The sequence below is a fragment of the Pectinophora gossypiella genome, chromosome 15, assembly GCF_024362695.1.
Source record: "Pectinophora gossypiella chromosome 15, ilPecGoss1.1, whole genome shotgun sequence".
In the NCBI taxonomy this organism is placed as follows: Eukaryota; Metazoa; Arthropoda; class Insecta; order Lepidoptera; family Gelechiidae; genus Pectinophora; species Pectinophora gossypiella.
In genome coordinates, this window is record NC_065418.1 from 2,685,022 (window position 1) to 2,705,556 (window position 20,535).

At 39.3% G+C, this 20,535-nt stretch overlaps 2 protein-coding genes across 3 annotated transcripts in view; one reads left to right on the forward strand and one right to left on the reverse strand.

Moving 5' to 3' along the window:
- LOC126373077 (uncharacterized) overlaps window positions 1–17,124 on the reverse strand; it is a 43,159-nt gene extending 26,035 nt beyond the window's left edge. The window contains exons 1-7 of one of the 2 annotated variants that reach the window (XM_050019058.1): window positions 16,941–17,124; window positions 15,280–15,385; window positions 14,228–14,397; window positions 12,769–12,929; window positions 12,121–12,274; window positions 11,014–11,184; window positions 10,271–10,322 (exon numbers count right to left, since the gene is read on the reverse strand). In XM_050019058.1, the coding sequence (XP_049875015.1) occupies window positions 10,271–10,322; window positions 11,014–11,184; window positions 12,121–12,274; window positions 12,769–12,929; window positions 14,228–14,397; window positions 15,280–15,325 (754 nt within the window). In that variant the 5' untranslated portion in view covers window positions 15,326–15,385; window positions 16,941–17,124. Of the gene's footprint in view, window positions 1–6,182; window positions 6,197–10,270; window positions 10,323–11,013; window positions 11,185–12,120; window positions 12,275–12,768; window positions 12,930–14,227; window positions 14,398–15,279; window positions 15,386–16,940 lie in introns of those variants that run through there. The other variant, XM_050019057.1, reaches the window with a different exon arrangement.
- On the forward strand, window positions 834–3,652 carry LOC126373122 (cytochrome P450 6B7-like). Its single transcript, XM_050019131.1, has 2 exons — window positions 834–2,241; window positions 2,544–3,652. Exons 1-2 carry the CDS (start codon window positions 879–881, stop codon window positions 2,786–2,788), a joined length of 1,608 nt encoding a protein of 535 aa, XP_049875088.1. The 5' UTR covers window positions 834–878; the 3' UTR covers window positions 2,789–3,652.
- Window positions 17,125–20,535: the final 3,411 nt, after the last annotated feature.

Consider the following 20,535-nt stretch of genomic DNA (forward strand, 5'->3'; position numbering starts at 1 on the left):
CTCAATGAAAAAGATAACCATCTAGAAAGTACCTAGTTTAAGGGGGCGTTTTCGAAAAAGATAATTGAAATCAATCACAATTAATTGACTGAATCAAAGATCCGTAAATTCTAACACAATCTAATCTTTTAAATGAATATCTACCAGGACATCAGAGACGGAAAATGTTTATGCAATAGTGGTCATTAACGACCTCCGTGGTCCAGTGGTTGAGCGTTGGGCTCACGATCCGGAGGTCCCGGGTTCGATTCCCGGTGGGGACATATCACAAAAATCACTTTGTGATCCGATTGTCCGAAAGTAAGACGATCCGTGTTTCAGAAGGCACGTTAAGCCGTTGGTCCCGGTTACTACTTAATGATGTAAGTACGTAGAAGTACGTAGTCGGTAGTAACCCTGACACCAGGCTTGATGAGGTTGGTAATCCACCTCAACCCACACGATAGAAGAAGTAATCTACCTAATAATTATAGGTGAACGTCACACCACATGCGCTGTTAGTATCTTTGTATGTACCTACATGTTGTTTTCTTTCTATTTGTGATAAAGATGAGCAAGCATTATCTGAAACCACCATCTGTGTCAGACGGACACAGTCGCAACATACTATCTAATCTTTTTTCGAATCATAATTAAGTATATTTATCATTTTTATTCGGAACCCAAAAATGACGACATGTGTAACTTTGGGCACAGGTTCCGGTAATTTATCACATCAAAACACAATGAGTAATATTCCGTAAGCAAGCGTTTCGTCCTTATCGTAATTGATATCAATTTAAAAATTAGTATATAACCAAAGGGTGTCAAATTTCACTTACAGTCGACACTGAACGACAGACGCGAACAAGGTACATTTCGGAGTCAAAAACACAAACATGATCACCATAGCAATTGTAGCAATACTCATAGTTCTATTTTATCACTACGGTAAAAGAAACTTTGACTACTGGGCCAAGCAAGGAGTGAAGCATGACCACCCGATCCCCTTCTTCGGAACGGACGCTCGAAGATACTTCCTCCAAAAAAGCGTCACAGATATGGCTGCAGAGGTCTACTGGAAGTACCCTAAGGAACGCTTCGTCGGATACTTTCGAGGCAACAAACCGGAACTGGTAATTCGTGACCCTGACCTCATAAAACAGATCATCGTCAATGACTTCACATCCTTTTACCGACGTGGTCTCTCCCAGAAACACAAAGTTATGGAGCCTCTATTGCGCAATTTGTTCTTCGTCGACGGTGACCTGTGGAGACTACTAAGGCAACGCATGACTCCAGCATTCAGCAGCGGGAAGCTTCGCGGTATGTTCCCATTGGTATGTGAAAAGGCTACGAGACTCCAAACAATGCTGACCAAAGCTGAGCAATCGAAAACTCTAGACGCGAGAGACGTCATGGCACGTTATACTACAGACTTCATCGGGTCTGTCGGCTTCGGTCTCGACCCTGACTCGATAAATGACGACAACTCAGAATTCCGCAAACTAGGTTTGAAAATCTTCGCCATTACTCCAACTCGTGCTATCACTACCATTCTTAAAAGTTTGTTCCCTTATATCTTTAAGAATTTGAAGTTTTTGGGACAAGAAGTAGAAGATGAAATATTGGGGATTGTCAACAGTATTCAAAAGCAAAGGAATTACAAGCCATCTGGACGAAACGACTTTATTGATCTGTTACTAGAGTTGAAAGAGAAGGGTAAGATTGTGGTGGAATCACTAGAACGTGTCAATAGGGACGGCACTCCGGAAACAGTAGAAATGGAGATGGATGATGAACTAATGGCTGCTCAGGCATTTATATTCTTCGCTGCTGGTTTTGAAACTTCGTCTTCAGCAACGAGTTTCACATTGCATCAACTCGCTTTTAATCCCGAGGTACAAAAGAAAGTTCAAGCTGATATCGACAAAGTCCTGGCCAGATACGACGACAAATTATGTTTCGACGCAATCAAAGAAATGCACTATTTGGAATGGACTTTCTTGGAGGCGATGCGTATGTTTCCTTCGAGCGGGTATCTTATGAGGCAGTGTACAAAGAAATATACTATTCCTGGTACTTCCGTGACTATAGACGAAGGATTCAACGTCGTGATTCCGTTGCAGGCGATACACAATGATCCGCAGTATTTCGAAAACCCGACAGAGTTTCGCCCTGAACGGTTCTCGCCAGAAGAAGTGGCTAAGAGACACAAGTATGTCTATTTGCCATTCGGAGAAGGACCTCGCTCTTGCATAGGTAAGGATAACGTTGTGGGAAAGGGAGATAATATAACTTAGTTACCGTTGTCTTGCAATGCTGATGTCTGTAAGAACAGAGAAATACCTCTTTGTCAGATCATTGGAAGAAGTTTCCTCTGTTTATTCTGTGGAGGTATTTTTTCTGTAGAGGTATTCTCTCAGAGGTGTTTTCTATCTGTGTTTGCAAGATACTTGGCTCCAGAATTAGATCAGTGTATGACTCCTCTCAAGTCTCAACATAATTCAAACAATTGGTAATTTTGAATAAATATAAAGTGTTTTTTTTTTTGCCTTTTGCAGGTGGTCGTCTAGGCAAGATGCAGTCTATAGCGGGGTTGGCAGCCGTACTTTCAAGGTTTTCTGTGGTTCCTTCAGAGGAAACAAAATTCCATTTAGAGGCAGATCCGAAGACGACTATAGTTCAAAATGTTGTTGGAGGTATCCCTCTTAGGTTTGTCAAGAGAACAGATGTTGGAGATGTTGGTAATGGGGAAATACGTGAGACTGTATTATCCACTGAACATAGCGATAGGACTCTAGCGTAGGAAACATAAGCTCACGACTACATCCCAATGGGATAGTCAGAGGTACATCCATCGCAAGATGAACCAAGTACCCACATCTCACCGAGCTTACTGTTGGACCAACGTGATAGTTGGTAAGTCGTATCGCCGTCTATAATGGTCAAGCCACCTGTGTTAGCGAAACCTGCACTTATGATAAATTTATTTATTTATTTATCTAATAATTACAACTATAAGTTACCATGTAACTTAGGCACATAAAGTTAATATAAACTTAAATTATTATTTCAATATTTACAGTATTATACTTATATACTAAACTTATCAATTACAATTTTAATTATAGCCTCTGCGAACTTCGCCAATGCACAATTGAATAGGTCTATTTCTTTGGCAACCTCATTTAATATATTTAGACGGTGGTAACGGGATCTTGCCTCATTATATTAGTGCGACTCTTGGGTATATAAAAAAATTGATTCCGCGGACTATGCCTCAGCCGTAGATTTGGGACCTGCAGCCCGATAGCTTGTAGGATCGCAGGGTTATGCAGGACCCTGCGATCCTGCTTAAATTAATAACTCTTTAATGCAAGTTCGGTACTTCGGGCTGGCGCTCCCCACTTGAGAAGCAAGCCAGTGTACAGAACCACAGTGATTCTAGCTTAGAAAGTAAATATAATTAAAAATCGCATTATCTTTTGATGCATTTGTAGTTATGTAGAATCCGTTGGATTCATAATGTAAATCTCGAAACGTCAAATTGTATTCGTCAGTGTGAGGTACATTTATGTTTGTGTAATTGTTATTTACTGTTTTAATAATTTGTTGTTGTAATAATTATTAGGGATTAATAAAACATTTATTAAATATACATTAATTTAAAGTATATATTTTTATTTTTAAAATTGTGTCGTCCTTCGAGCGCTTCAGTTCTGCTAAGGTTAGTAGAGAAAGTTAAAGTATCTAATCTCCCAAATCAAAACCAAATAGAGCCCCTTTGTTTTAAAAGTAATAACATAATATAAACTCACACCTATTTCCCACCGGAGTAAGCAGACTATGCAATTCCATTTGCTTCGGTCCTGACACACTTCTCTTGCTTCCTCCACATTCACCAATCGTTTCATACACGCACGCCGGCTTAGATAGTATTCAACCTTTTCTAAGGACATCTCCAATTTGGTCAATGTACGTCCTTCTAGGTCTTTCTCTGTCACACCCTGTATATGTTATAGAGACGCCTGCCTATCAAAATTAAATAAGGATTAAATTGGGTAATAACTTCGTGGCTGTGTGTTTATTGCTCATACAAACTGATAAGCATTGATTCATTGATAAAATTAATGTACGTCACTGCCGCCTAACTACTTATTTATTACTTATCTATCAAAATCTTCTTCATACGTCTATCGATTTGATAATTCCTATAATTGAGTAGTTCCCTAGGTCAAAGATAAATTATGAAATCATCTGTGTTGAACTGGAAGAGAATGATAAAAAAAAATGTAAAGAAACTAAGACCTGGGGGGGGGGGGGTTAAAATACCCACATCGAAGTAATTAATCTAAGAAAGCAATATTGCCATTTGATAGTTGTTTGCATTGCGCACTTACTTTTATATGCGCAAATGTCAAATTGCAATATTGCTTTGTTAGATGAATTACTTCGATGTGGCCATTTTCGAGGGGGGTTAACCCCCCTGACTACGGAAAAATCACGCTCTAAAAAGTATTAAAAAAGAATATACCTAGATCCAGATAGAGATAGAGTGTTAGTAGATAGATGGATCTTTTGTTTTGTATTTCCTGTTTGTATAATAAAGTATTTGTTATGTTATGCTCTGCTATGTTATGCTATGATATGCTATGTTATGCTATGTTATGCTATGTTATGCTATGTTATGCTATGTTATGCTATGTTATGCTATGTTATGCTATGTTATGCTATGTTATGCTATGTTATGCTATGTTATGCTATGTTATGTTATGCTATACTATGTTATGTCGTCGCGAATTATATTGAGGGCGTTAACCAATAGCCGTACGACGTAACCCTCGATATAATAGGGTATTTGATTGGATAAAAGATAAATTATAAAACGCTAATCTAGAAAAAGAAGCCAGTCTAGGATGATCAAAAATCAATCTCATTTTATTTTTGGACTTATTTTCGAATTTTATTTATGAATTAAGTAACAATGAGTACGACGTTTGAACGCTTTTATTGATGACGTCACAGGACAGTATTTCCATACTAACACCAAAGAAAACTTTCGTTTTGACGTTTCGTAAAAAGTATCTCATTTGACTAGGTTGTCAAGTAGCCTATTCGCGCCGCGCAGACCATGCAGATCACTTACGACACGCATTATCTCATGCAGATAAAGGATTGTCTATTAGGTATATACTGGATTATTCTATATAAACATATTTCGATAACATATCAAATCGTTACCAATACTAATTACACAATACAATAAAATTAACACCGATTTCATCAGCACTGTTGTAATGATAAAAAAGCTATCAACCGTGAGTTTTCAATTACCAAAATCTTTTTTTTAACCTTTGATGGGTTTGTTCTTGGCCAGACCTGTCCGAAGGCATAGTCGAGGCCTAAGATGGAGCGAGCTCGCCTAGAAAGTGCCTGTTCAGGCTGGCCTTCAAAGCACCCGGGTTATATGCATTCGGAAATACAGAAGACGGCAAAGAATTCCACTCCCTAGCAGTGCGCTTAATCTTGTTCTTTCGGGTCAATGTTAATTCGTTACTTTTTCCACAACACACACATAATCCACCACCATCATCATCATCTCCCTAGCATTATCCCGTTTTTATAACCTGTGGATTAACCTGTGGATTTGACAGGTCCGGTTTTTTACAGAAGCGACTGCCTGTCTGATCTTCCAACCCGCGAGGGAAAAACCAGCCCAATACAGGTTAGGTCACATACCTCCAAAAATGCATTTCTCGGGAATGTTTTCCTTCACCGCTGAGCACGTAATAATCATTTATGAATTATACATGAGCACACACACGACCTACGTACCCGAAAAATGCGTTTCAGATGTATGTGACCTAACCTGTACTAGGCTGATTTTTGGAATTCTGGTTGGAATGTCAGTCAGGCAGTCGCTTCTGTACAAAACCGGACCTGTCAAATACTCAGGTAAGCGGACCCTGTGAAAACGGGACAACGCTAGAGAAATGATGATGATGTTAATTCGTTACTTTTTCATAGTATATAAATAAGATCACGCCTATTTCCCGTTGGGGTAGGCATAGACGGAATTCCACTTACACGATTCTGACACGCCACTTTCGGTTCTTTCACTCTCATCAAAGACTCTTCATGCATGCTCGCCGGTTTAGAGTACTCATAGGGTACTAACTCTAAAATAGTACTAGACTAACCTCGACCAGTGTTCCCAGCCGACGTCGCAAGCCTCCCGTTGACGAGTTAACAGCTCTTCTATAGTGCTCCCACTTCGAAAAATCGAAAAAATTAGTAAATCTTGTCCGATTCTCACGAAACAAGTGTCAAAGTGTGTGTCTCAGTGAGATCTATACAGTGAAATAGTGAGTGACAAGTACAGGATTTCAGTGCACCCAGGAAAGCTGGAAAAAGGGTACATAACCTCAAATTAATAACTTGGAGCTGCAAATCTCGGGAAGGAATGCGACGGCCCTGAAAATTCTTTTTGGGTCTTCTGGAGATCCCTAAGGAGTGCATCCTGGAATTTTTCGGGATTTTTCCCACTTCGGGAAGTCAACTTTTTTGACTGAAAAACAACTTGCACGTGCAACGTGGTCATCGAACGGGTTGAGCTAGACTCCCCGTTTAAACGCCGAAACATCCGTCCATCAGTGGGAAGACTTCCTGAAAAATTTTGAAAATTTTTGGACTAATACTTTTTAAGTTATTTTAATTGTAAATTGCAAACTTTGAATTTTTATATCTCCATAACTACTGTGTATATCCGTGTTGTGATTTGACGCCCTGTTGCGCGCTAATTAGCCCTACAGGATAACAAGACCCCAGAATTTTCGGGGCTGAAATCGGGGAATTGCGGGCTAATTCCTGAAAAACTTAGTTTTTCAGTAATATCTTTGTTAAAAAATTTCTTACGATATTTATTTTTAAAATACATTATAGCGCCGTAATTTACACGATTTTAGAGCCCCTATTTGTATTTTTAAGTTAAGTGTTTCAGGAGTTATTGAATTTTTAGTGTTTTTTCGCAATAAATTCTAAATTAATAGTAAATTTAAAATTCTTCGACCAGAAATAGGTTTAGATAGTCCCCTCGGACCTATAGAACCCAAAGATTGGGCTCCTAGCTTAATAGGAGCCGATTTCACGCGAAATCGGTCACCTTTTCGGCCATTTTGTATTTTTTTTAAATTATTAATAACTCCCGAAATACAAACCCTACGAGATTGGGGTTTTGAAGGCTGACGAGGGCATCAGCTAAGCTACGTGCGTAGCCAGTTTCAGGCGAATCGGACGCCTGAAATTTTTTTTTCTCGCCTGAAACCACTTTCAGGAGGTAGAGGAGATCGGGCCAAACCCGGCATCCAAAACCCCGTGCTTCTAGGAGCAATAGGAGCTGAGCAATTCGCCCCCAAAGTCGGACTTTGACAGCTAGGTCAGCTGTCAAACCAACTTTGACGCCCCATAGCTCGGTGAGTACGGGGCCTAGGACACTGGGATTTCTTTCCTTGGCTTCAGGGGCTTCACCCCTATCCGCCTTCTGAATTTCAGGACGATCGGCGTCCTGAAAATTTTTTTTGGCCTGAAAGTGGTTTCAGTAAAAACTTCAGGTGGTGCTGATACGGAGAAGCCCAAACTCCGATACCGTAGCTCTTGTAGTTACGGAGATACACGCGGTCAAACATAGAGTTTGACAGCTGCCAAAAAAAAAGTTTGGACTGCTCTGGCTCCGCTCCATATCGTCCGATTTGCCTGGGACTTTCTTTGCTGACCGTCCCCCGGTCTGGACTGTCCCTTGGGGTGGTTTTCAGGAAAATTGGGCACCTGAAACTTTTTCAGCCTGAAAGCCATTCCGGTGGATAGAGGAGGTCTGGCCGATATAAATAAGCCGAAGCTCTAGTGGTCTACGACAAATAACGGCGGAGCTACACTTCATCAAAGTGTAAACTTGACACTTGAGCCGCCATCTTGGAATATTTCAAGACGCTATAACTCGAGAACCACTGGAGCTATCGCAACGCGATTTCTTTTGGATAATAGGGCTTCCTAAGGCCTTTCTTTTGACATATAACTTGTGACTCTACATAGAGCGCAAATAGTTTTTCGACTCTATCTCTGGAAATCGTCCGAACACAACCAGATTTCTTCTTGGCCTAGACCCAAATAGGACCTATAGGGGCGACTCCAGGGATAGAACGCGACCGGACTCTACCTAGAGTCAAAATATTTACACTTGTATATACATTGTTACTTTTCTAAATTTTTGTGTCTCTGACGGCTCCCACTGGTTACCATTTCACCACAGGGAGTCTATACATTACTATTGGAAGTCTCTGTATTGTATATTTTGGGTTATATCTGCTCTACTGTCTCTGCCACATTTCTACAGCTTGACAGACGGCTACAGGGACAACTTGGCGACGCACATACATCAATACACACACACACATACACACACACCCACGCACACACATACACATATACATACATACACACACACACATACACACACACACATATACAAACAGCAACACTTACCTTAACACTTACCTTATTTACTCCACACACCTGCAGTTCCGGGTTGACCGGCGTAGACGCGTCCACACAGACTGACCATACCGGAACTCGTAGAGTTGACACGTTGCCGCGCAGCAAACCTGAAAAGAAGGACAAAAATTAATAAATTATTAAGTAACGCATATATTTTTACAATTTTATTTTTACATCTATCTTTACTTTTACAATTTTTATATTATATTAACTGTCTCCACTTTTAGAGAACATTATACTTTTGACATTTATTGACGCGTACCCCTGTGAGTGAAAATGAGTTTTGGCTTTAGAACACCTGCAAAACGTGACATGACCAGGCCCGAATCCCCCAAGGCCCCTGAAAAACTAAGAGCCAGCTCAAGCACGAAACCAAACGTCAGGCTCAGCATAGACGCCTGGGAGGCAGGCGAAGTAGCAAATTCGACTCAGGTCACACCCCCCTCGCACCCCAGGCCAGCAAATGTAGTTGCCCCCCCCAAATCCACCCAGCGCAAGCGAGCTCCTTCACAACGAGCACGGGCAACAGCACAAATTGACTCACCAACGCTCCCCTCTACACCTGTCACCCGAGCTGCCAAGGCTAGGACCTGGGTGACAAAGGGGAAAACTTACCTGAGCGAGTCAAGAAACATAAAGACCGAGCTCAAAAACGGCCTCACTGCCGCCCTCGACAATTTGTACAAATGCTACAAAGAAGCGGAGGCGGACAAAGCTACAGCATGGGGAACGATGCAGGGACCTGAAAAAGAAAAAGTGGTATTAAGTAGGGAAGAGATGGAAAGGGAACTAGGAACGGTAGGAAAAGAGAAAACAGACAAAGAGACCGAGGATAGGATATTGGGAAAGATGGAAGAACAGATGGCACTCTTACTGGAAAATGGAAGGAAGCTCGAGGAGCTAAAAGAGTCCATAGAGAGGAGGAACGAAACCATCGCACAACCCTCCTATGCAAGCGTGGTAGCAGGCCAACCAAAACAAGTGTCCTCAGAGCCAGGCTCTAACGGGGCACGGTGGGTTCTCCGAGTATTTGACTCGCTTCAAATGCAAGGACAACCCAGCGTGCGCCTGCGACCCGGACACTGCAGAAACGGTTCCCCACCTTCTTGTGGATTGCCCCATATATGGCAGGGAGAGGTATGACCTGGAACAGAGAACTGGTTACAAGATAGAAATTAGTAATTTAAGTCAGCTTGTAACTAATAAGAAACATCGCGAAACATTTGTTAGATATATAATTAATATAGTAAGGTTAGTAAATAAGAAAAATAGTTAATAAGTAAAATGACTAGATTGTATATTGAATATACCTATCGTAGTCATAAGAAAGAAATAGACATAAGTAAATAGATATAAGTTGCAAAATTATCAAATAATGTTAGCATGTAAGAATAAGTAATATTGTAATCAATAAAAATAAAATAAAGATAACCCCCCCTGTGTACATCCTAGTAGAAATAAGAAGTAGAGTAGGGACTAGGAATGCAAAGAATGAAAGATGACGAATGAAAGTGCGAGAGGCATAAATGCGAGAACTGGTATGGTAATAGAGGACTGGAATGGATGTGTTCGGAGAGTAGGGCCCTGTTGCGGGCATTATAGAGAATACAAGTAGAAGAAGAGATATGTTATGTAACTGTAAAAACGTCCCTGCCTATCCTGTGCGGCAGGGGTACTAGGAAAAAAAAAAAAAAAAAAAAAAAAAAAAAAAAAAAAAAAAAAAAAAAAAAAAAAAAAAAAGTGTTCCCAGCCATGAGAGTGTAGCTATCAATTCCTTCTTTCGCCAAAACCTGCAACGAAGAACACCAAATAAGCTCACGTCTACATCCCAGTTGGAGTAGTCAAGGGTACACACACCTCATGCCTCATCAAGCTTTCTGTTAGACCAACGGTGGTGAGCCGTATCGAAGTATACAGAGTGTTAGTGACACAAGAGACAACAAGAGCGTGGCTCTTAAATTAAAGATGAACTCATGGTGTAAGAAGCCCAGAGGAGTTAAAATAGCCACATCAAAGCATTTCATCTAAGAATTGCGCATATAAAAGTAAGTGCGCATTGCAAACAAATGTCAAATAGCAATATTGCTTTCTTAGATGAATTGCTTCGATGTGGCCATTTTAACTCCCCCCCGGTAAGTTCAATCCTATGCATGATAGTACAAGCCGCCATTCCTAGCCCATTGATGACGTAAGTGTTACTATTCAATTGGTATCTCCGACATTCTAAGGACGTAAATTTTATTATTGAAAATTAAGTGAATTACTGACTAATGTATTTAATTACTATTATTTGTCACACTATATAAAAATCATTACAACTGTACGTAAATCTTTTACTAAAAGTACAAAATTGTGGGTAATTTATTTGTTACGAAATAGCAACTCAGGGTCGGATGACGTCAGCTGGGCTAACCTGGAAATGCTAGCTGTCAGTTTTGAGCATACCTGGTTTCCTTATACCATGGATGAACTTTTACTTACTTTAAAAACATCCTGGACACTGAACGCCTTGTACCAGCGACTGCCGCGGAGGTCCAACTCCAACATTTCGCCGGGCTGTTTGTCTACGACACACCACTCCTCGCCAACCAGGCTGCATTTGCGCGGGCATTCTACTTTCCCACACGTTACCGGCAAGAGGTCTTCTATGTCCTGTGAAGAAAACAAATATTTTATCAAAACAGTTGCGCGTTTGACCAGTCTCAACGGCAACGACCTCCGTGGCGCAGTGGTTGAGCGTTGGGTTCACGATCCGGAGGTCCCGGGTTCCATTCCTGATGAGGATGTGGTCGAGATTGCTTTATGATTAGTTGGTTAGGACATCGCAGGCTGATCACATGATTGTCCGAAATTGGCACGTTAAACAATCGGTCCCGGCTATTATTTACTAAATAAGTATGTAACAGCCTCCGTGGTCTAGTGGTTTGACCGTTGGTGTCACGATCCAGAGGCCCCGGGTTCGAATCCCGGTTGGGACATATCACAAAAATCACTTTGTGATCCCTAGTTTCGTTAGGACATTACCTACAGGCTGATCACCTGATTGTCCGAAAGTAAGATGATCCGTGCTTCGGAAGGCACGTTTAGCCGTTGGTCCCGGTTACTACTTACTGATGTAAGTAAGTAGTCGTTACATGAGTCATGCCAGGGGCCTTTGGCGGCTCAATAATAACCCTGACACCAGGGTTGACGAGGTTGGTACTCCACCGCACATCCCACACGATAGAAGAAGAATAAGTATGTGACCACATAAACAGTTACATGAGCCATTACAGGAGCAATTGGCGATTCAATAGTAACCCTCACACCAGAGTTGGTAGAGTTGGTAATCTACCTTACAACCTACACGATAGGAGATTCGAACTGTGAGAGGTTTAAAAAGTTATGTAAGTAAATCTATATTAATATTATAAATCTATACTAATATTATAAATGTCAAAGCGTGCCTGTCTGTTTGTGTGTCCGTCTTTCACGGCAAAACGAAGCGATGAATTGTCATGATTTTTAAATGGAGATAGTTGAAGGGATGGAAAGTGACATAGGCTCGTCAACACGAGATCAGTCATTGATCTTACAACCCAAGTTTACCGGTAATTTATCCTTCAGGCTCTGATCAGCGTCTTCAGCGAAGGATTTGAAGGCGTCCAGGATGGGCCGGTAGCCGGTGCAGCGACACATGTTGCCCCCAAAAGACCTCTCTATCTCATCCATCGTCAACTTCTTCTTCGAACCCTCGTACAGGCTGAAACGTATCATCCGTTTAAGTATGTTCAGAAGGTCTAACAGCACGGCCAGGGGTGGATACTTAGATAAAAAAAAGTGAGGACTATCTTCTCTTCTTATCGCGTCGATGGCAAACTAAATAGTGTCGGCCCAATACTTGGCAACAAGTATGGCGCTATCTGCAGCGCTCGTCAGATCTTCCTGCGTGCAGGTGTTCGGGCACAGGCCTCCCCTCGATCAACCGGAGGGGGTATGGAGCATACCACGCTATTCCATTGCGGGTTGGTGGAGGCATTTAGGCCAGCAGCCCGGGAGCAACGGCTTATCGTGCCTTCCGAAGCACGGAACCAATATACTTTTTCGGACAATCCGGTGATCCAACCGGCAATGTCAAACAAAGGACAGTCTCGCAAAGTGATTTTCGACGATGTCCCCATCGGGAATCGAAGCTGGACCTGAAGGGCATGAACCCAATGCTCTAGCCACTAGACCACAGAGGCTGAAGAAACATACCTGTACATATTCATGATCCACCCCGGGGTACAGTACCCACACTGAGTCCCGTTGAAAGCAGCCAGCCGTTTCTGCAGGGCATGGTAGCCATCTTTGCGGTTGCCCACCCCTTCTATGGTAGTTATGTCCCATTGGTGGCAAGACAGGATGTGGACTAGGCACTGGAGGCAAAAAATATACAGGGTGTTATTGACACCGTAACGAAAACTTTGAGGGATGATTCAGACCATGATTCTGAGTTGATATCAGACAGGGTCCACATAATGGTGCTAATTCCTGTAAATACCATCTAATTTTATTTTAAGTTATATCTGTCATTTTCTTATCCGCCGAAAAGGAAAGGGACGGGTAATCGACAAGCATAAACACACGTCAATTTTAAGCACAAATCTAAACCAACCGTCTAAAAATTTTACATCCGTCAATAACCCGACACAGTTAAGTAGACAGCACGTCAAATGGATTACATACCAGCAACGTACCTTTTGATTCGCCCGGGTTATTCATTCAATTACTCATTCTTCCCAAAAATTAAGAGCTGTGAATCATCCGTCCCTTTCCTTTTCGACGGATTTGAAAATGACGGATATAACTTAAAATAAAATTAGGCGGTGTCTGCAGGAATCGGGGCCAATACCAGCATGGTGGTTCCCGCCGCGACTTGTGCTGAGTGAGGCCTTTTTTATCTCAGGACGTCCACCACCACGTTATGATCATTTCAACGAACATCTGTTTGCTTTTTGTAATTGTTTTGTGAAAATTTTAAATGATGTTGTCGTCTTGTTTTTGTCTGAGGCGTCCCTTTATAATAAACTATTTCTATTCTATTCTATATCAAGTGGAATTTCCTGTCGAAAAACTAAAGATTTATTTTTGTTTTTTTTTTTTATTTTATTATTTTCAGTCCCATGTTGTGCTTGAGTCTTGACAAACAGACAGATGGCCTGACAACAAAGTGATCCCATAAGGGTTCCATTTTTAAAAAGTAAAAAAAAAAAACTTTTTGTAATATGTACACCTATCTTCTTCTTCTATCGTGTAGGTTGTGAGGTGGAGTACCAACCTCATCAACCCTGGTGTCAGGGTTACTAATGAGCCGCCAAAGGCCCCTGACATGGCTCATGTAACGACTACTTACTTACATTAGTAAGAAGTAACCGGAACCAACGGCTTAACGTGCCTTCCGAAGCACGGATCATCTTACTTTTTGGACAATCAGGGGATCAGCCTGTAATGTCCAAACCAAACTAGGGATCACAAAGTGATTTTTGTGATATGTCCCCACCGGGATTCGAACCCGGGCACCTCCGGATCGCGAGCCCAACGCTCAACCACGGGACCACGGAGGCCGTTATGCACCTATGGGTTGGTGTGTATGTCTATGTATATATGAGGGCGTGTAAGTGTGTGTGCATTTGTAAGTAAGACATAACAAGTAAGTAATTAATATGATACTTACAGAGTTGACAGAAAGCATAGTTTTCTCCTTAGTGACAGGGTGTGTGAGCGTGACACAAACGACGCATGCGCCGCAGCCGCCTTCATGGCACATGGCCTTAGTGCCATGTAGCTGAAGGGTGTTACGCAGGTAATCGTTTAACGAAGTCTCCGGGCTCACTTCTGATCCCGCTGGAAGATACAATATAACATTTTACTATATCTAGTTGGTGTAAATACTTTATTGTATACCTATGATTTTGGCGGTGAGAGAGTGCAAAGGATGTTTTTACCGAACTGAGCATTGAACCCCGCTGGCCACAAGCAAAGAATAAGGAATGATACTACGTATACTTAGCACGGCAACTCTCTCCCCACAAGCGGCTAAGCTAGGTTTAAAAACTCTTAAAAAGTAAGTATTTAAATGTGTCTCTACAGCTTATATAAGGTCAATTTTTTTTTTCCATGTGGAGAAATCAACCCTCAAGAGTTTCATTAAAGTATAGAAGAGAATAAATGAGTTATTAAATAGAATCAAATTCGGATGAAACAGCTACACTCGGACACAATAAATTGGGTAATGTCCATCCGGAACTTTGTAAAAGTTATAACAAATACTTCATTTCACAAACAGGAAAAAACAAAGTACAAAACAAAAGAGAAATAGAATGAGCACAATAGGCGGCCTTATTGCCTAGTAGCAATCTCTTCCAGGCAACCTTTAAGTATAAAAATAAATAAAAAATAAAAATAGCCTTTAATCACAGACATTATTAGATAGTTTTAAATTATCTATAATATGTTTATTTGTTTGTCGGGCTGTCCTAGGACATAGGCTCCTCCTTATTTCGCCACACCTGTCTGTCGCCTGTTAACCTTCTCCAACCTTGTGGTAGATCGTCTTCCCACCTTTTGTTTTGGTTGTTTCACAACCTTTAAGTATAGGAGATATTTAATATTGTATAATATAGCAGGGCAGTGCAGTATGCGAATATATGTATAAAAATAAATATACAAATAGATACACTTATGAGTACATAAACTAGATAATAACATTAAACATATCATACTTACACAGGCTATAATGTTCACCGTTGACTGTAAAATATATTTTATCCATGATGCAAGAGCTCTACCACACGTACCACTTATCTCTAATTCCATACAGTACTGGTCACAACTGAAAAACATTATGTTAATAACATTATCTACAAGAAATATATGTTAACTGTGCTTGGTTGAACTGATTTTGTACGGACTTCAGCCGAACAATACTCTTTTGAAGTTAAAAATTAGTCTAATTAGCTGTTTCTTTTATAATCTTTGAAGTACAAAGACTCCCAATGCGGTTTCATGTTACACGACAATATCCCAATTCGTGTAGTCGGAGGTATATGTATCACAAGATGAACTAAGTACCCACACCTCACCACGCTTTCTGTTAGATGAATGTGATAGATGGTGAGCCATATAGCAGTTTATATCAATGCATGCTGTGTTTACTTATCACTACATTTAGCTTATAAGTTGCAAATGTGTTAATTATTACAATGTATTAATGTAAGTGATTGTTAGTAAACCAAATAAATTAAATTAAATAAAAATAATGGTTGGGTCAACTGTTTTAGTGACTGTAGAACATGACAACCCAGTAAATGTCTATTATCCTATTTAGGGCCGACTATTTCTTCACTCACAGTCTTCACTTTTAAAGTACTATGTATCTTCATAAGTCTATTCCACAATGGGCCTATACATTCTTAAATGTACCTCCTTTGGTATTGGTATTCGCGGGCCGGTGTCCGCAACTCGACGTCTGTGCGCCTATTTTGCGTGATAAAGGTACCTCCTTATGAATTATACAATTTTTATTTATTTTGATCTTGATTATGTAGTATCTTCTTTGTCTAATCCTTTTATCCCGAGTTGGGATGTGGTGCTTGAAATAACAGATTTCCACCCCTTGCAATCTTTTGCAGCCTCACAGCCTAGCTAGCTCCCATGACATACCGAGTTTTAAAATCCCAGGCAACCGAGCGTCACCAGGTCTCTTTGGACCGCCTCCTTTTGCATTTTCGCATGCTTGTGTTGATAATGTTGTATTAACACAATTTAAACATATACTTACACATAAAATATAATCAATCATTTGCAGATAAATTTAATAAAGCTAAGCTTGATAAACAACATTAATAACTTTACAGATAGAGGTACATAAATGATTGCATCACTTTTCCTCCCTGCGGGAACCTCTACCAAGCAATTTTTATACATTTGCACCTTGAATTTAAAATTTCTACCAAGGTAGAGTAATTAGCAGTGACATGCTAATAATAGGTTCTTTATAGGATCACTTTGTTCTTATAATGCAAGTGATTTAAAACTCTATAAAATAAGTACTTCTTAAGAACAATTTTACATACATAGCATCAGCAGACCATGGAATTCCACTTACAAAGATCCTTACACATCACTTTCATTTCTTCCAATCTCATCAGTCTTCATACATGCTCGTTAGTAACAATTTTATAATGTTTGAATGGGAAGCAAAATGTTTCTCTTCTAATTACAGAATAGATCATGAACTTGATAAAACTTCTGGAATTAAGCACAGCGGATCGAATATTTTTGTAAATAATAACTTAATAAACTAAAATATTATTTAATAACATATTTATCGTGTTCGACAGTGGAATAAAATAATAGTAAAAAAAGCAATATGACTTTCTCTTTACCCTTTTCCTTTCACTGCATATATCAAGGACACATAATGTTTTTCTTACTAAAGAATCATATAAAAACACAGAACTTAAAACGTATTATCTTCACGTACTGATTGTATTTTAAAAATTACACAATTAGCTGTTTTATTAACTTTTTAAAACCCGCGAAAAACAAACAAAACAAACATTACTAGCCCAGAACAAAAGAGAAATAATGTGTGACGTTTATAAATAGTGTGGCCAATTAAAAACAACTATCCGGCAGTGTTTTTTGTGATGAGGGACTTTCTAGGCTATGCTGTATAATTTGACGTGATATTTTCTTATTTTCTCATTGCTCGGGTACATAATTATTCAAAAATATAATTTAATAGCAGAGGCATATAAAAATAATTGTTGCTTGATATTTTGATCGCGTCTTAATTTTGATCAGAATAATAATGGGTGGAAGACAAAGACAAGGTCTTTGGTGGAAGATGTGTTGCGCATGGGTGTAAAACGATCGTCATTTTTAATATCCAAAGATAAAAGATGCATTATGCCTAAAATCCTTGAAATTAGAAGGTTTATTATCTATTATAAGTAAATTATTTTTGGATTTACTTTTCTTCATTGTCAATGTGATTCTTGCTTTTTTCTATTGGCCCTAAGGATGAGGCTAACTAAGGTCATAGTACAACAATAGTACAATGCGTGCGCGCATGCCACTTAAAGTCTAGTTTTTGGTTCTTTATGCATTGTCGGCTTCGATTCTTCTTTTCTTTTTTCTGGTTCAAAATGTTTTTGACAAAGACACCAGTATATTAAAATAATAGGTGTTTAAGTAAATAGGTAAGATTACCTATTGTTAATTTCAATAGGATAAAAAAAATACATTATAAGCACACAAAGATGGCGTTGTTCACTTTTAACGCGATAATTATCTGTTTTCTCATTGACGGGGTACATAATTATTCAAAAATGTAATGTAATGGCAGAAGCATATAAAAACTAATTGTTGCTTGATATTTGGATCACATTGCGTATAGAATGATGTTGCTACCTAAATTGCTTTTCTTCATTTTGATCAGAATGAGAGTGTCTGGAAGTTGTAATTGTACCTTGGTGTTATAAATAGGGTCATCATTGACACCCAAAACCAAAGATAAAAAATGCATAATTATGTCTGTTATCCATAAAATTAGAAGGTTAAACGTAGAAAAAACTTAATAAACGTGTTTTTGGTTTTTGTAGTCCCTCATTCAAATTTTTAATACAAAAAAGAACACTACAGATAGGAATGATAAAGATTCATCTCTTAAGACAAGAAAAGCCACAAAATTAAAAATAAATAGGTAAAACCTTATGTAATGGTCACACTAGTAACAAACGTCACTGTCAAACGGTTTTGTTTTTTCTTCTTACCTCAAACCGGAAGATGGTACCTAGTAGTCACATAGACAAAGACCAAGTACTTATTAGTAAATAGGTACTTATATCAAATTGCATATAGACACAAGAATAGACATATAAAAGACATAGAGCAACACGGACCTCCGCGACAAAAGAGTTTTAAAATTTTAACATAACATAACATAAATAGCCTATATACGTCCCACTGCTGGGCACAGGCCTCCTCTCAATCAACCGGAGAGGGTATGGAGCATACTCCACCACGCTGCTCCACTGCGGGTTGGTGGAGGTGTTTTTACGGCTAATAGCCGGGACTAACGGCTTAACGTGCCCTCCGAAGCACGGAATCAACTTACTTTTTCGGACAATCAGGTGAATCAAGCCTGAAAAGTCCTTACCAAACAAAGGACAGTCTCACAAAGTGATTTCAACAATGTCCCCATCGGGAATCGAACCCGGACCAAAAATTAAAATTATAGTTTAAAAAAAATCCTATCTCTATGAGTACCTACTTACCTAGTCATATCGTAAGTAGGTAATGAATACCGTCATGGGCCATGGGAAATAGGCATGAATTTATGTGTTGAAGTAAGAATAAGTAATAATTATTATTATTTATTAATTATCCTTAGGAATACTTCCACACATGGTAGGTATAAGAAGACCAGGTATTGACTAGGTATGCTTAAAACTGACAGCTAGCATTTCAAGGTTAGCCCAGCTGACGTCATCCGACCCTGCGTTGCCATTTCGTAAAAAATAAATTATCCACGTCCTATGTTTTTAATTTAACTAGTTATACAAGGAAATTTTGTACTTTTAGTAAAAGTTTTACGTACAATTTTAATCATTTTTGTATATGTGACAAATAACAGTAATTAAATACTTACAATAGTCAGTAATTCACTTAATTTTTAAAATTTACGTCCTTGGAATATTGGAGATACCAATTGAATGGTAACACTTAAGTCATCAATGGGCTAGCAAAGGCCGCTGGTCATAGGATTGAGCACAACCGGTCTTCTTTTACCATGCTTCCACGTAGGTAGGTACTTATTTTATGATAGGTAGGTACCTGCTAGCGACATACCTACTATACTGCATTTCAGGTACATAATTATACGGAATCCCTAAGATGGGCAGAGCCACGAGGAAACCGAAAACAACTTGAAGCCACTTGATACGAAGTCCTAAAGCGATTCGAAAAAAATGTACCTAAGTAACTTTTTTGTTTACAAGACTCAGCGCGTGGGTTTGCATGCTACAATAAATTGACATACTTGACAGTTTATGTTTATGTTTAAAGTTCCTGGTAAGATAAGGGCCGATGGCGATAAATAACCTCTTGACATTGCGTTTTGATTTTACATTCTTCGTCATTAATAAACTATTTAACACTTGACAAACAGAGAGCATTTATTCGTAAGTAGACAAGGGTAGGTATAGGTACCTACATTTATACAAAAATGACACAGGTTATATTTTATTCCTGCCTGTTTTAACATAAGTTCACAACTATATCCCAATTGGGGTGGTCAGACGTACATCCATCGCAAGGTGAACTAACTACCCACACGTCACCGAGCCTCCTTGCTTGACTGCCCGTTTAAGGGTGGTATTAATAAACTAATCTCAGCTTTGAGACTGCCCTCAAGATCATGTCAATGTGACAGATCTTATATAAAAACAGGAACTTAAGCATCATTTTGAGGGCAGTCCCAGTTGAGATTAGTTTATTAATACGACCCTTACAGGCATACAAAGAAACTCAGGGTGTTAGTGACATCGTTACGAAAACTTAGAGGGATGATTCAGACTATGCTTCTGGGAAATATCAAGTGCAATTTTCTGAAAATTATTTCGTAAAAATCACTAAAATTATTATGAATTTTCCGACATTAGGTACACTTGATATTAATTCAGAATAATGTTCTGAACCATCCCTCTCAGTGTTCATTAGATGTCACTAAGACCCATATAATATAATATATGTATTATGTACTCGTATGGTTACCTGTACGTACTTATACGGGATGTAAGTGACATTTTTACGATTCGAGTACTAAGGGGGATGATTCAGCACATTATTAGTTAATATCAAGTGTAATGTCGGAAAATTCATGAAAATTTTCTATTTCTAATTATCTATCGCAAAAGTATAAGTGAGTACCTACTTAGAATTGAAAATAATTGTACACAAAGAAAACGGAACTAA

What these genes read in the sequence shown, in the direction of transcription:
- LOC126373122 (XM_050019131.1), top strand. Translation starts at nt 879, where the DNA reads ATGATCACCATAGCAATTGTAGCAATACTCATAGTTCTATTTTATCAC. An exon ending in AGGACCTCGCTCTTGCATAG is followed by an intron (nt 2,242 to 2,543) that starts GTAAGGATAACG and finishes TGCCTTTTGCAG; the next exon opens with GTGGTCGTCTAGGCAAGATG.